Raw genomic sequence first — 16,317 nt, forward strand, 5'->3', positions numbered from 1 at the left:
TATATTATGTCGATTTTCTCAAGAAAAAAAATCGAATTGAAGGAAAATCTCCCACGAAAACCTAACTGGGACTGTCTCAAAAACTTCTTCAGGAACTTTAACTGGCCACAATGGCAATTGCAGCAAATCTAATTCTTTGTGAAATGAGAAATTTTATCGGGTCAAAACTATTAAAGTCAAAGAAAAATGGAATAAGTTTAAACAAGCTAGAAAGACTTTTAACGGTCAAATCCGACGAACCAAATTTTTGCATGACTATAAATTAAGGCAAAAAATACAACAATTTGCTGTTAATTCGGCGCTACCAAAGAGAGTCATAAGTCCTCCTGAACTACTTGAAAGCTTAAACAATTCTATGGGACGAATTGTCTTTCGCACTCGTGCAGTTGCAAGAGTACTGAAAGACATTGGCGTACTCCAAGCCTCTGCCTTAGATATTATCCCTGCTATTGTTCAGAAGAGGGGTTTTTCATTGCTGGCAACACCACCGCGTGCTCTTTCCATCTTTCCTACTCTACAAGGCTCTTTCCGAGCGGGTGGAAAACAGCATTCGTATAGCTTGTCCCAAAAAACGAAAGCTTTCTTAATGACCGGCAGTATGATTCCTAACCGTTCAGTACAAGTTGTATTGGACGGTTTTAAGCTTGAAATTCATGGCTCCGGATGTAGTCTACATGTAGAGATGTTAGTGCTGATGTGATTGCTGATGTGATTGCAGATGTGTCCACGTTGTTAAAGGCATCTTCGATGTCAAGGAAAGCAACCATAATGAAATCTTTATGATGGAGAGAATATTCGATGGTGCGTACTAAGGTGTGTAACGCTGCTTCCTCCGATTTACCTTTACAGTAGGCATGCTGAGACGAAGAAAGATGTCTTGTATCAATACTTGCCCTTAAATGGATATCAATTAATCTTTCAAAGGTCTTAAGAAGGAATAATGGTAGACTTATAGGTCGTGGATCTTTAGGATTGACTTGCAAGTATTTACCTGCTTTGGGTATAAAAACAATTTTGATTTCTCTCCATGCTGAGGGAATATGGACCAGGTAAAAATTGACTCAAGGATTGGGGCAATTATGTCAGAAGTCTTTTGTAGGTCGGCTGGTATTTTTCCATCTAATGCTGCAGATTTGAATGGTTTAAAGCTGTTGAGAGCCCATTTAAGCTTGTCTCTTGTGATCAGACCTTGTGGATATGTTGTATTGCGATTTGAACGTATATAAACCTTGCAAGTCTTCGTAAGCGAACTACCAGGAAAATGAGTATCTAATAGTAAGTTCAGGGATTCATTGCTTGAATTTATCCAAAAGCCGTCTGCATTTTTCAAGCGGAAGCTTCAGAAGTTTCTTCTATCGTGCCACAGAAGGATCGCCAAGAAGATCGCTTGGATTTCCTTAGCGCCTTCTTGTAAATTCTTAGGGATTCTTTGTAAGAATTATAGTGAGAACCTAGTCTTGCGGCTATGGCTCGGTTGAAAAATGTCCTGAATTCTTTCCAGGACGAACGGTTTCCTCTTTCCTCTTATGTGTATAAATGGACAAGCAATTTCTATCGATCTGTTTATAGCTGAGGTGAGGTCATTAACTTTGTTGTCAAGTTCATTAGCGTTTGGGGAGGACTAGATGGTCATGGTAAATAGGGGGATCCTTTGCAGTTTCGCTAGCGACGATTATCTCAAGGGTTTTTCCAGGGAGACTGCCAAGGTGTATATGGCCAAGGTACGCCAATACTAGATAGAAACTTCATTTAGTTGTTTCCAGCCTAGCTAGGGTGGTATCTTTGTCACTGAAATTATGGAGTAAAAATTCATTAATGCTACGTTTCACTAGTATGCAATATCTAGGTTCACTTTTAACTGTCACACACAGTGTGTAGTACCCAGGAGTCGTGAGTCCTTGAACAACGGATCTCACAATCCATGGCTCTTGGATCAAGACAATGCCTTCCCCGATTTTTGCAAGATGGACAAGAAGTGAGACAGGCTTTTGGCTAAAATTAGGCAGATCAACCTTCATCACGGTTTTGTTCTGACCCTCTGAGTCTGAGGAAGAACCCAAGAGTTCGTCCTAGCTCAGAAAAATTATGTTTAGGTCGTCCTCAGTCTCCATTAAGGATGGACTGTTTTTGACTTTTTTAGAGAGTGGAGTCGCTATTGGAGAGGGCATGGATCCATCGTCACCCTCTGTTTTGAGAAAAGACGACGTCCCAGGCGCACCAACCACGAGTTCACCAATAAAATCCAAAGAGGGGCTTTGAAAATAGTAAGCGTTAGAACTGTAGCTGAAACATTTACATCACTCGAATACCGCCCAACAATGTATGGTCGTCAGTTTACCATTGTTCCTAATTACAGACGTACTGTCAAGTAAAGAGTTTCTTTTTATAACCGCACATCAAGAATGTGGAATGCTTTGTTCAACTTTTTCTTCCCTCACATTTTGATATTCAGACAACAGTTTCAATTCTTTACAAGAATTGCTCAAATTTAACAATTTCCAACTAAAAAAGTGCTTTACTTTTGTGAGTGGTTAGTTTTAACAATTTCAATGCGTTAAAGGAAACCAATATTAACCTAGTTTTTGCTTGTTAAATAATGGGCTTAAAACAACAGCATTTAATAATTATAAGCTTTATATTGTTAAATATTTTGTATATTTTTTCAGACACACGAATTGTCAAGCAACAATAATTAACACTGGCACCTATTGGCCCTTAACTTATTTTTTATAAACAAATAAAGGTGAGAATAAAAATAAAAATAAGATAAATTCGTAGACTCGTGTGGCCAACTTCTTTGGTTGTTGTTTTGAAGGTTCTCCTTTTTTTAAATTAAAAGCTTTTGTTTATCTGTCTACAAATTGTAGACGAATTTCAAAACGCATTATGCAAAATTATTCAACATCAACCTTTTATCACAAGTGATTCCATTGCATTTACATTCTCAAGTATTTTGTCGAAAATCATTTCCTTCACATTATTTGCCCACAAATAATCCAAATGATTCCAATCTTTATCAGGAACTCGAAATGCCTTCTTAAGATTTGGCAAGTAGCTCATTAATCTGTGAACATCCACAGGATGTGATAGATAATCATTGTCGCCATAATAAAGAAAAATGGGCACCTTCACTTTACTCAGATTATATTCAGGCGGAGTGAATCGGCCATAAACGACGATATTTCTCAAGAATCCATAATCAAATTGTCGAAATTTACCCGACAAATGTTCCTGCAGGAAATGCATAACTTGATTAACTGAAGCGCCCGCTGGATGGGTATCAATGATGTCTGCCATTAGAGACTGTTCGGGAAAGTAAATACGCAAATATTATTATGGATATTTCTACTATATGAAAGTCCTTACCTTATTAAAACTATTTTTATCCCAACCACATATCAAGAAAATAACATTCGAACAAAATTCCTGAATAATAGAATCCTCTTTACACATTTGGTCTCCAAGAGCTCTCAGGATCATATTGTTCGGCAGGAACTCCATGCTCCCGAAAAGTTCCACAAAACCATTGGGAAGTCCTAGAAAAGGAGTTATAAGATCTACAAACGGTCCTCTAATGTTGTTCATCCAAGCAACGGGCGCTAAAAGTTGAGCTGATTTAATCTTTTTGTTAAAACTGGGTATCATTGAAGTCATAACAAAGAGAACTGTCGTCCCTTGAGAGTGCCCCACATAGTGCAGTGACTTCTGGCCTGTTGTGTATAGAACGTAGTCGATCATCGCGGGGACGTCATACATGGCAATCTCATGCCAATCATAGAGCCAGAATCGTTGAAAAAATGGCGAATAGTTAACGTGACGCTTGGAATAGGTATTTCCTCGGGTATTGCCAAGCCAAACGTCGTATCCATCTTCGACAAGCATATACGCTATCGCCAAACCAGGACCATTCAATATCCAGCAATCAGAAGAACTTAGGAGACCATGCTGTAGGAAGGCAATAGGTCGCGTTGTATTCTGATCAGCAGCGTCTTGAGGATGAGGTATTCGAAACAATGTCAAAACGTAGCCATCTCTTGTTTGAAGAACGTGCTTCTCAACAGGATAGCCATGCTTCCTGATTCTTTCATCCTGAATAATGGAAATGTTTTAATTTTATTTAATGAATCTGTTTTGAAGTGAGCTAACTTACCGTTGGTAAGGTTAAAACTGTTGAAGTTGAGATGACTAAAAACAACAATATTTGCTTGAAAATGGTTTTCATCACGTGAAAAAAGTTTGACTGCGACAGAATTACGCAATATGAGGCATATTACTGGGTACTTATTCTTCTTATTATTTCCACAAGTCTTTTTAAAATGTTGGAATCAAAAGTGTTATATTTTTGTTCTGTTTTAAGCTGAAAAAAAACTAAAAAAGGAATTAGTTGATTATTAATTTTTTAAACTTGTCTTGAATGTTAGTTGGGACTTTTTTATTTTAAGTTTTTTAAGCTTTGTCCGAAAAAAATCCCTAACTTTAAAATTGTTGCCAAATCGAAACTATATATAAGAACAAAATTTTGATTTACATAATTTGAAAATGCTTACAAGCAGGCAATTTACAGCTGAACGATAGAGTAAAACAGAGCAGAACAGAGACCTTGGTAGGCAGGTAGGTAGAAATGGCGATCTCAAGGCAATTTAGCCTGAGATCCAATTAGCGCTGTAGTGCGCCGTTTTGATACCAAAAACTCGCTTGACCTGTGATTGAAAGGGACAGATTTATAGAGAAGCTTCATAGCGATTATGTTAGAGCCATTTTGTCGCATTGAGAAAAAAGATTAGGTCTCTAATCTTTGTCTCAGATAGCTCATCAAGTTCGTGAAAGAATGCTTTTCCAAAGTATTTCATTCTAGTGTTTGCCAAAGCCGGACATTTGCAGAGGAAATGGATTATCGTTTCACTTTCTCGTTGGTCACTACAACTACGCCCAAAGGTGTTGTAAGAGATACCCATCTTCTCTGCATGAACTCCTATAGGCCAATGTCCGGTACAAACCGCAACAATCCTGGCTATGTCTTGCCTTGGCCTGCATAGAAGATCGTTTGTACGGGTTTTATTATAGTTGGGCCATTTCTTCCTAGATATAATGCAGTTGGGTAAATTGCTCCACCTTCGGTTTGATTCAGTTTGGTAAATAGAAAATATTTTACCCTTCATAGCGCCAAGAGGAATGTTAACCATTTCTGCAAGTGAGCTATGAAGGGCCGATCCTTGCCTGGCTAGCTCGTCAGCCCGTTCATTTCCCACGATACCACTATGGCCCGGAACCCAGATCAGGGTGACACCGAGGTTAATATTCAGGCTCGCAAGTTCATCGCGACATTGCTGGACCAATTTAGATGAGGATATGGCCGAGTTAATGGCTTTGACAGCTGCCTGACTGTCTGTAAAGATAGCCGCATTTCGGTTTTGGTTTGGGTTTTGTTTAAGTATCTTACATGCCTCCCTTATTGCCAGCAGCTCAGCCTGAAAAACGCTAGCAAAGTCAGAAAGCCTAAAGGATTTGGCTACATTTAGGAACTCAGAAAATATCCCAGAACCAACTCCGCACTTCATCTTTGAGCCTTCAGTAAAGATGGTTGTGTCGAAACCTATCGACACGATGTCATCCTCCCAATCTTCTCACGATGGGAAAATAACCTTAAAACCCTTACTAAGGCTCAAAGTAAGTGCAGTAGTCAGTGTCTAACGCGATAATATCTGAGGGAATCAATTTCGTTGTGTTGTAAGGTTTTTCAGCAAGTTGGAAAATCAGGAGGGCCACAAAACTAGCCTTGCCTCAAATCAGAACCGACCATTTCACATTTTTCTCTTCGGATCAAAAAACGTACCAAGAATCTGTTTAAATTTGGAAGACGGTCTTTACTTTGTGTTTGATTTCATCGAGCCAGATTATTTAGAGGACATATGTGAAAATTAATGCACTTAGCAAATGAACAAAGCCGTAACACCGGACGCTTTTGTGAAAGCTATGCATTTCAATCATCGGAATTTCATTGGAAATTCAAGTAGCTTCGTCAACCATAATTGTTGAATCTGAACAACTGGACCCGTGTTCTTCATCTGAAATTTCAAAGCCTGGCTTCAAGACATTAAAAAAACCGAATTCACCCTACTCTTCTTTTAGGCTACTGGAGGATTAATACGATAACTAAAGACCCATAAAAGCTTTACCAAATTGTTGTGCGTTAAAACAAAATACATACTCCGACTCCAAAACTTCTTCAGGGCTGAGGAATCTTCAGCTTATTAACAGTAAGAGATGAATTTCTATTTCAAAGCCTTTCAAAGTGCAGATAGCGAACATAACAATAAAGCTTGTCGATAAGACCGAAAAAAAAAACATTTACGGAAATTGACTGCCTTCAAATTATCCGGGAGTATAACACTTATAAGGGTTTAGTTGACCTTATGGGTCGGTATCATAGCCGAGCGTCAAAATCACTTTCCTCGTGTGCACCACCTGATCCGCAGTCTTTCTCTACTGCGCTGCCCTGTGGATGTGGATTCGAAGTCATTGGACTTTAATTCTTCTGGCTAAATCTACGTCGCTGTACAGTTCGTCGTTTCATCTTCTCTTCACCTCCTATGCACCGTAGATCACACGAAGAAATTTTCTTTCAAAACTACCCAAGGTTTTGTCATAGTCGGGGGAAGATTATGGCTGAAACACATACACGCTTCAGCTTCGGCTTCGTCTCCGTTACGTTAGGCCCGCTTTGAGGTTGCTTTGAATGACATTTCTATTATTTCGTCCCTCCAAAGAGCAAATATTTTGTTTGTTGACATTTTTTTACTGCTGATGAGCTGTCAGACAAAGCAAATGTTCAGAAAATTGAACTAGAGCTTCCGTTTGGAGTCACATTACGTTACATTACATTCTTTTCCTTACGATTGTCAAACAAAACGTGAGGTCGAAGCTATATTGTGATAGCATGCATTGAATTCCTATGGCTGAACTCGTAAACGTCAGGCGAAGCCGAAGCTGAAGCGTGTATGTGATTCAGCCATTAGGGTCTTATATAGCGACGCTTTAGTTGCTCGAGAGTCATCGAGGTTAAATTCGGCAACATTAGCCTAATATATGCGCACATGCCCAACAAAAGAGAATGATGACAACACCTTGGATATGTTCTTCGAGCTCTTGGACAAAGCATATGACCAGTGCACTACCTAAGATAAGAAAATTGTGCTGGGCTATTTTAATACCAAGCTAAAAATGGAGGTCTACTTTGGTGAAATGATCGGGAAAAACAGCACTTACGATAACGGATAGAGGCTCATAGATTTTTCTGCGGGGCGAAACGTCATGGTAGCCAGTACTCGTTTTCCACACCTCAACATCCACAAAGGAACTTGGAGACCTTCAGATCAATCTACCTTGAATCAGATTGATCATCTTGCGATCAACGCTAGACACGCTTTTAGCATCATGGATTTTCGAACCCTCCGTGGGGTTAATATCGATTCGGACCACTAACTCGTTGTAGCCATGGTAGCACTTCGGGTTTCCAGAACCAAGGCAAAAGTGGGAGATAATGGGAGAAGATACGAAGTCAAACGGCTACAATCGCAAGAGATCGCTAAATTATTTCCGACTAAATTACAAGTAACCTCTTTGGAAGTTCAACAACATTGCTAAGATGCAATCAGAGAAGGGTTTCAAGCAACCAGCATTAAGAAACCCTATTTTAATGAGGAATATCGCCAGGCAAATGCAGCCAAACAACAGACACGCAAAGCGGAAGAACGAAAGCTCCTCATGAGCTCTAAGAGCAGAAGAGCAGAAATGAACACCGACTTCTCCGAATGAAAATGAGAGAGCAAGTGAACCGTGCTGTCGCGAGTGTCAGGCAGGATGATCCATTCAATATAGTCGCCAAAAACCAACAATCCCGTTTTTCCGTCTTAGACGAAGTAAAGATTCCGAACTCTTGAAAGCAGCTGCAGATAATTCGGTTAGGAGCTTGAACCAATTTATCTGTAAGATATGGTCTGAAGAAGGAATGTCCGATGAATGGGTCCTCACTAAAAAGGAGAGTCCCTAAACTGAACCAACTATAGAGGCATCAGTCTCCTTAACATCGCTTACAAAATCTTCTAGGCCGTAATATCTGAACGTCTTAGGCCCATCGTCAACAACCTGATAGGTTCTTATTCACATTACTGCAGATCCTGGAAAAAAACCCAACAACATCAAATCGACACCCACATCTCTTCATCGATTTAAAACCAATATGCACCAATATCTCCTCTTGTTTAAATACAACTGTATTTCAATATAAATAAATAAAGGTATTCATAACCCCTTGAGTGCCTGTAAATTGTAAAAAAAACGAAGTCGTAAATAAGAAATTTCAATCAGTTGATTTACGATAACTTCATGTTATCAATTAACAAGTACTAGGACCACAAGGTTCGGTCAGTTGATTCCAGTAATCCGAGTATATCCCAAGATATTCAGCAAAAAGAATGATAATGACCTTCCGTGTCTGGAACTCTATAGCACAGAGGAGAACAGAGACGCATTTATGACAACGCAAAAAAAACCCAGAAAGAGCCATCTTTGGCGATGACTTTTACAAAATTGAAGATCAGAGGGAAAAGGTGGAGGCAGTGGGTGCTGCTTTCCAACAAGTGTACAAGGTAAATATTAGCATTCGTCTCAACTACGGCCTGGAAAACGGAGCCTTGCTTCTTCACACACACAATAGCGATCTGAGAACCTCGGTTTCTTGCGGTTCAATGACGATTTCTTGGCAAATGCCATAATCACCGACCAAGCCTCTTGTCAATTACAAAGATCAAGTTCAGCTCATCTTTAATTCAATAAAAATTAAACAGTCAGCATGTGTCGATGGGGTATCCAACGTAGTACTAAGACATTTACTGATGTAGGAAAATTTGACACACTCTTCAGCTGTGGATCATCTCTTCCGAAAAGTCAAAGGACAACTCCAACCCCTCAAATCTTTGGTACATAAATCTTCTTCCGAACATGAGGAAAGTTTTCGAAAAGATCATCAATAAGCCTTTGACTAAGTGAAAGTTCGGCTTTAATTAGGGTCATGAAATAAACCTGCACAGGTTCTGTTCTGATTGATTTGACAACACTGTATGATTAGAAGGCCAGTAAGCAAACCATTGATGAATTACGGTAGAAAGTTTGTGTCAAAATTGTCAATGTAAATTCTACCACAACATTCCAAATTAAAAATGGTCTTCAACAAGGAGCGGTGTATTTGAAGATTCTCTTCAGCGTTTACACCAGCTATCTGATAGGTAGTCTTACAAAGGCAATTGAGAACGCTGACGATCTAATTGCGTACAGAACGGAACGACAGGTTGATGTTATTAGAATTCTCTTGAAGAGTAATTGCGACAAGATTCAGGGATATTGCGACGCCTGGAAGCTTAATAAAAACGTGCAGAAGTCGGACACAATTCTGTTCCGGACTCCGTGGGCTAGAATCAAAAGGGATGTGTGTAAGAATTGGAGCAAGATGGTCATCGCAAAAGTGTAGTGAATTACCTCGGTATTTGGTAAAACAAGTATTTATATTTTGACATACATATAAATGCTGGTCTGGCCAGGACTAAAGGAGCCTTCGGTCTGAAGAAACGGTTGTTTTAAAGCAGTCGGTTTGACCCTAGAGTGAACATAATTTGCCACATGGCCCTTATACGGCCGATGATCGTTTATGGCTGCAGTGTGACGAAGATGTTTCGGGTGTACTGGCTAACATCGAACAACCGAATCTTCTTTTGTTCATTACTATTCCAAGAAAGTCCAATATAACGGGGTTCGAATAAACATAACTGAAAATTACGTGATACAACTCGTTTGAGGTCACATTGTGAGAGCTATGTCTTCAATGAACAATTTAATTTTCGGGGCGTTTTATCCAAACGAAGAGTACTTTGAAAGTGCAGATCCTGGAGGATAGGGCATTCTTGGAAGACGAGTCAATCCACTTTTATAAACATGGATCAAAAACAAATAAAGGGGTTAGTGGAGGTGTGTTCTCTAGACTTATTCCGACTGCCCAATCATGTGTTCCAGGTAGAACTTTTGGCGATAAAAGATGTCTTGTCCCGACTTAAAGAAAACGTGATATCAACATCTGATATCGGTATTTTCTCTGAAAGTCAAGCAGCTATCGAATCTCTGGACTCAGTCTCTACAAACTATATAAAAATCCATAACGATCAATTATTTGTAATGGAGATTACACAACTGTTTAATATTCACCTTTACTGGCTGTTGGATCATAGAGACATTACAGGAAATTCTAAGGCAGATAAACTCTTCAGGAATGGTACAGTACAACCCATTCTAGAAAACACAATTAACTGCTGATACTTTATTTTTTTTTACAGGTAGTTTTTTTTTAAAGCCGGTAAATGATCACTTGAATAATTAAAGTCAATTTATGCCCACAACGTGTTTTCACATAAAATTATCTTCAATTAAAATTTTACTTCAAACATTAATCAAAGAATTTCAAAATATTAACGAATTTACACATAAACAGAAAAATGCTTTAGATTTGAACTTGATGACAAAATAGTCGCATATTTAAAGTGAATCTTAATTTCAAATATAAAACTATTTCATCAACGTCTGTTTTTATCGTGGGTTTGAATCAATTTAAGTTCTTGTTTATTTGCCATAATCTGACAAAATCATGAAACTAAACTAATTATTCTAATTCACTTAGCAATTGAGATGAGTTTTAACGTGTTAACGCGATAGTTATAAAACTCAAGGGCAATAAGTTTTTCGAAGACACGCGATAGAAAATTATAATCAGAGCACGACAAATCTTATAAGCCACCGTTTAATATGTCCATCAATTTTACTACAAGCCCCACTTATGGTAAAACTTTTAGAACTATTTAACAACTTCACATAAAAACTTATGTAGAAGAACTTCTGACAAGTACATTTTCAAAACATTGCCAGTCAGACACTGTCTATAAATATTTATAAAGAACAACTTAATCACACAAAATTCAACAACTATCAACTATTACATGGAAATAATTAGCAACAAATCATAAAACAATCCATTGTCAAAGGTTAAATTAGTTATTATCATGTTTTCAGTTTTTAACAAGTTATATGGAACTGCCTCAGAATTGAATCGTAGAATTTTTAAATTATAAAACACTATTTGCCTCGTCAATCAAATGATTTTTTTTTTAAGTTATAACTAAAAAATACACACTTAAATGCATAATACTCATACTATAGTTAAGCGCAATTTAAAATGCCGATGCACACACGTTATTAAACATTAAAATTTCTGACACGATTGACATGCAATAGTTAACTGCGACTTTGGAAGCTATATTTATAGTTTGTTCGATTGTCTGTCAGTCTTTCGGGGGACTGATCACACTGATTATTGTAAAATTATGAACCCTCTCATTTCCAAAAAACCGCTTTGAAATGGAGAAACAAAAATTCGGCACACAAGTTCATAGCAGTTTTAATAAATTCCATTTAATACAAAAACTGAATTTGTTAAGAAAATAAAAGATAAACATTAAAAAATGAATGTGAATTGTTTATAAATAAATCTAATTTGCATTGAGTTAATATCTGAATATTCCTATGTATTGATATTTTGCTTTTACCTTAGTTTTGTTTCTTGTCAAGGTCACGGGAATGATTACAACTTTATTTACCTTTATAGTAGCTTGCAAGAAGGTTTTGACCTATCGTCTATCAATCTTTTCAATGTCGGACTGCCAATGGAAATGGTAATGTTTTGGAAAGTAACATCTTTCTGTCTTTCTGTATGCTTCGTTAGGTATCGTCTTGTGTGTTTTATGAACGAAATAATGGAACGATGGAATTCCCCCCTTTAACTTTTGTTACTGGTCTTGTGAGTTGTAAATTGTGAAGCATGCACATCACTTAGATACTGTAGAGCAAGTTTTGGATTTGTAAAAAATAAAACAAAACAAACTCGAGACTTTACAAACTGATGATAGAGGAGGCAAAACGTTGATCTGGAAATAGAGTTTGTTTGCCTGTGCATGAATACCTCGCGTTATAGAGCTAGAGTCTAAGTTGCTACAGAGTCGGTTCGAAATGTTGCTTTTGTGATATTCATTATTAATAATTTTATGAAATGAGAATAAATAATATGGACTTAAAACAAAATTTATTGAAACTTTAAATCATTTTGAAGCTTCAGGAACAAATTTTTAATATCTTGGTAGAAATTATTGATTCGTTGCAAAATGTATTTTTTTACTTTCGACCTTTAGGAACAACATTATGTATGGCAAGTCTTTTATTCGTAAAAAATTGGAACTAGAGATTTCAATCAAACATGAGATGTCTTAAATAGTGGGTCTTTTCTAGCTCCTACATCCCTAACCATTCTGTGGACTAAGTTCCAATTTGGAAATTAAGGTTTTAAGCAGTTTCGCTTTAGGCATTTTTGCTGCAATGAAGATGTTTAGTCTTTGGTAAGTGTAGAAAATATTCCCCTCTATCATTTAGTCGGCTTTGTATAACATGAATTGCTAATTAACATTGATTAATAAATCTTGTTCAAATGGTAGACATGTGCATTAAAGAGGACACAAGCGTCGATATGTTTTTCTCAAAAACCGTACTTGGAGTTATACTAAGGATCTGGCCCTCTAGGTTGGGTGCTGTGCCGTCGGGGTGACTTCCTCGCCACGTAAAAATACCTTAGTTCCGAAGCACCAACAAGTCTTGGTTACGGATGGATTCACTGTTGACAACCCACGCAAACGAAATAAGGACAACGAACTTCGGATCTGTAAGTGGAATGTAAGGCCCTTAACAGACCAGGAGCAGCCGAACAAGTACCGGAAGCCCTAAACTGCTGCAAGGCAGATATTACCGCCATCCAAGAAGTGCGATGGGATGGACTGGGCAAACGCAAACTAAAAGATTGCGACTGCTACGGAAAACAAAGACAGAGTCTATTTGGGTGTGGATTTGTTGTTGGAACTATACTCAAGCAAAAATTCTTGAGTTTCAACAGTGTGAGCGAGTGCATCACGACAATCCGCATCAAGGCTAAATTTGATAACATAAGCCTAATATGCGCGCATGCCCCAACAGAGGAGAAAGATATGATGAAGATGAAGATACCAAAGACATATTCTTCGAGCTCTTGGACAAGAAATATGAGCAGTGCCCTGGCTATGACATTAAAATTGTCTTAGGAGATTTTAATGCCAAGCTAGGAAGAGAAGACATTATTAGTGGCACAATTGGGAGATTCAGGCTGGTCGATTTCGCTGCGGGCGAGACGTTCTGGTAGCTAATACGCAGTTCACGCATCTTAATATCCACAAGGGGACATGGAAATCTCCTTATCAATCAACCGTCAACCAGATTGACCACATTACGACGCACGACACTTCTCAAGTAAACAGGATACCCGAGGGCCAACATTGACTCGGACCACTACTCCGTTGTAGCGAAGGTACGGCTACGGATATCCCGATCCAAGCCAAACCAAGGAAGTACTGTGAAAAGATTGCCTTGCAGCCATCAGAGACGCCGCTTCTGAAGTGCTAGGTTTCACACGGCCACCACAGCGAACCCCCTGGTTTGACGACGAAAGCCGGCAAGCGCACGCAGCGAAACAAGAGGCATAAAAAACTAGGACTTGAGCTACTCGCGAGCCCTACGAGCAGAAGGGGAGAAAAGAACACCGGCTTCTTAGATGGAAAAAAAGAGAGCACGAGAAGCCCGCGATCGAGGAGATAGACCGATGTCACAGCAGGAATGAGGTTCGTAAATTTTACCAAAAGGTAAAAAAACCTCCCAAGAGTACCAGCCTTGAACACGGACGATCAGGGGAGTAGAACCACAGTCTATGTTGAGAATATGGAAGGACCACTTCTCCAAATTATATAACGCTGTAAGGGAGATAGAACCACCCAACCTCGGTGACGCATATCAACAATTCCGCCTACCCGATCTTGACGAAGTGATGATAGCTATGTCTAAACTTAAGTCAAACAAAGCTGCTGGAGCTGACGGCATCGCTACCGAACTATTCAAAGCAGCAGGCGATGACTTGGTACGGAGCATGCACCAACTCATCTGCAAAATATGGTCGGAAGAAAGCATGCCCGATGAGTGGAATCTCAGCATAGTGTGCCCAATACATAAGAAAGGAGACCCTCTAAACTGCGCCAACTACAGGGCATCAGTCTCCTTAACATTGCGTATAAGATCCCCTCTGCCGTATTATGTAAAAGTCTGAAGCCATTCGTCAACAACCTGATAGGCCCTTATCAGTGTGGCTTCAGACCAGGAAACTCCACTATTCAAAGAAAAGACCAAATATTCACACTACGGCAGATCTTGGAAAAAACCCAGGAACTTCAAATCGATACCCACCATCCCTTTATCGATTTTAAAACCACGTATGACAGCATCTATAGGGAAGAGCTCTACCGAGCAATGTCTAGTTTTGGCATCCCTGTCAAACTTATCCGTTTGTGCAGAATGACGATGGAGAATGCACGCTGCTCTATCAAGGTCGGAAAAGATCTCACGATGCATTTGATGTCAAAAAAGGTTTTAGGCAAGGCGATGCACCTAACCGTCAACACTAGAGGCACAATCTTTCAAAGGTCCATCCAACAACTCGGATGCACAGTTGATATTGACATAATTGGATGATCAAAGCGTGATGTCAGTAGAGTGTTTTTGAGCATTGCGACGGAAGCGAAGAAGATGGGTTTAGTGGTCAATGATGGCAAGACCAATTATATGCTGTCATCAAAAAAGGGCATCACACAACGACCTCTTGGACAAAACTTCACTATGGACAGCTATAACTTTGAGGTAGTTAAGGACTTTGTCTACCTAGGCACCGCTACAAACACAGACAAGGACACCAGCGCTGGAATCAAACGAAGAATAACTCTTGCAAATCGCTGCTTCTTTGAAATTAGAAGGCAATTGAGAAGTAAAGTCCTCTCTCAAGACTCATCATCCCTATTCTTATATATGGCGCTGAGGCCTGGACTCTGTGAAAGAAAGATGAGAGCGTCTTAGGATGCTTCGAGAGAAAAATTCTTCGGGTGATGTTTGGTGCCGTACGCATAGATGGAGAATGGAGGAGAAGATATAACGATGAACTGTACGGGCTGTACACAATTAAAGTCCAACGGCTTAGATGGCTAGGTCATGTAGAGCAAATGGACATTAACGCTCCAGCCTGGAAGGTCTTCGAATCCAATCCCAAGGGACAGCGCAGTAGAGGAAGACCGTGACTCAGGTGGCGCACGCAGCTAGCTAGGGACCGAGCTGGATGGTGATGCATGTTGGTTGAGGGCCAGGTCCACGCCGGGCTGTAGCGCCACCTTAAGTAAGTAAGTAGTTTATAAAAATTTAAGAAATGCTACTTAAATTGGTAAGAATTTGTTTTCGACTAAAAATCAATGTAACAAAACTAGATTTTGAAACTAAACTATTCCTTGGCGTACTCGAAGGGATGGTGGAAAATCCGTGCATATTTTCGACCTCCTCACGCTTGCGCCGCATAAATCATAACCGATTCCGATACAGCTTCGAAGACCTTGAATTTTCTGATATGCGTAATTTCCTTAAGTTAAAGTGTTGCTTCCATGCTACGTTTATAGCTGTTTTCACCTTAGCCAGTGGCATTGAGATGTTTTTCCATCACCTTGAATTTATTTAAATTCACCAATAGGTTCCACCTTCTACAAATATTCCAGCAAGCTTTTTTATCGATTCCTGCTGGTAATGCTTTGACTATATCTTCATGGAAGAGTATGCCCTGTCTAACTCCCGATTCAGTTTAGAACCACTCTGATAAGCATTGGCCCTTCCACACTGATGCTTAGGTAGTCTTGTATATATATTCCATTACTATACCGAACTTAAGCGACATTCCTATCTGATCCACGGTGTCGAAAGCAGCTTTAAAATCAAGGGAAAATGTCAATAGTTTCTTATTTCTCGAAGTACAAAACTGTGATCGACAGTGGAGTATCCCGATCTGAAGCCAGCTTGGAACTCACTGAGCAGATTATTAGAATTTATCCATTCATTTAAAAGACTGAGCAGAATCGATGTAAATATTTTATATGACGAGTTCAAAAACAAAATTCATCTGTAGTTTTCGGAACTTCAGTTCTTCCCTTCTTGTGGATTGCAAAAATCAAGGCATAGCTGAACTGGTTTGGGATGGTAAGATCTGGTTGAATACTGCTGTTACAGATACAACAAGAAAACCATCGCCTGAATTTATTTGAAAATCCCTTCTGCAGAAAAACC

At 39.1% G+C, this 16,317-nt stretch overlaps 1 protein-coding gene across 2 annotated transcripts; it reads right to left on the minus strand.

Annotated features, from left to right (window-relative positions):
* Positions 1 to 2,646: 2,646 nt before the first annotated feature.
* On the minus strand, positions 2,647 to 10,976 carry LOC129938632 (lipase 3-like). Of its 2 annotated transcripts, none has more exons than XM_056046300.1 (4): positions 10,625 to 10,976; positions 4,151 to 4,357; positions 3,367 to 4,089; positions 2,647 to 3,303 (listed from the first exon to the last, which is right to left on the minus strand). In XM_056046300.1, the coding sequence occupies exons 2-4, from the start codon at positions 4,220 to 4,222 to the stop codon at positions 2,905 to 2,907; spliced, it is 1,194 nt and encodes a 397-aa protein (XP_055902275.1). In that variant the 5' UTR covers positions 4,223 to 4,357; positions 10,625 to 10,976; the 3' UTR covers positions 2,647 to 2,904. The 2 variants fall into 2 exon arrangements, with proteins under 2 accessions (XP_055902275.1, XP_055902274.1); XM_056046299.1 differs by having other exon boundaries at positions 4,151 to 4,368; positions 10,255 to 10,976.
* Positions 10,977 to 16,317: the final 5,341 nt, after the last annotated feature.

The sequence above is a fragment of the Eupeodes corollae genome, chromosome 1 (genome assembly GCF_945859685.1).
Source record: "Eupeodes corollae chromosome 1, idEupCoro1.1, whole genome shotgun sequence".
NCBI lineage: Eukaryota > Metazoa > Arthropoda > Insecta > Diptera > Syrphidae > Eupeodes > Eupeodes corollae.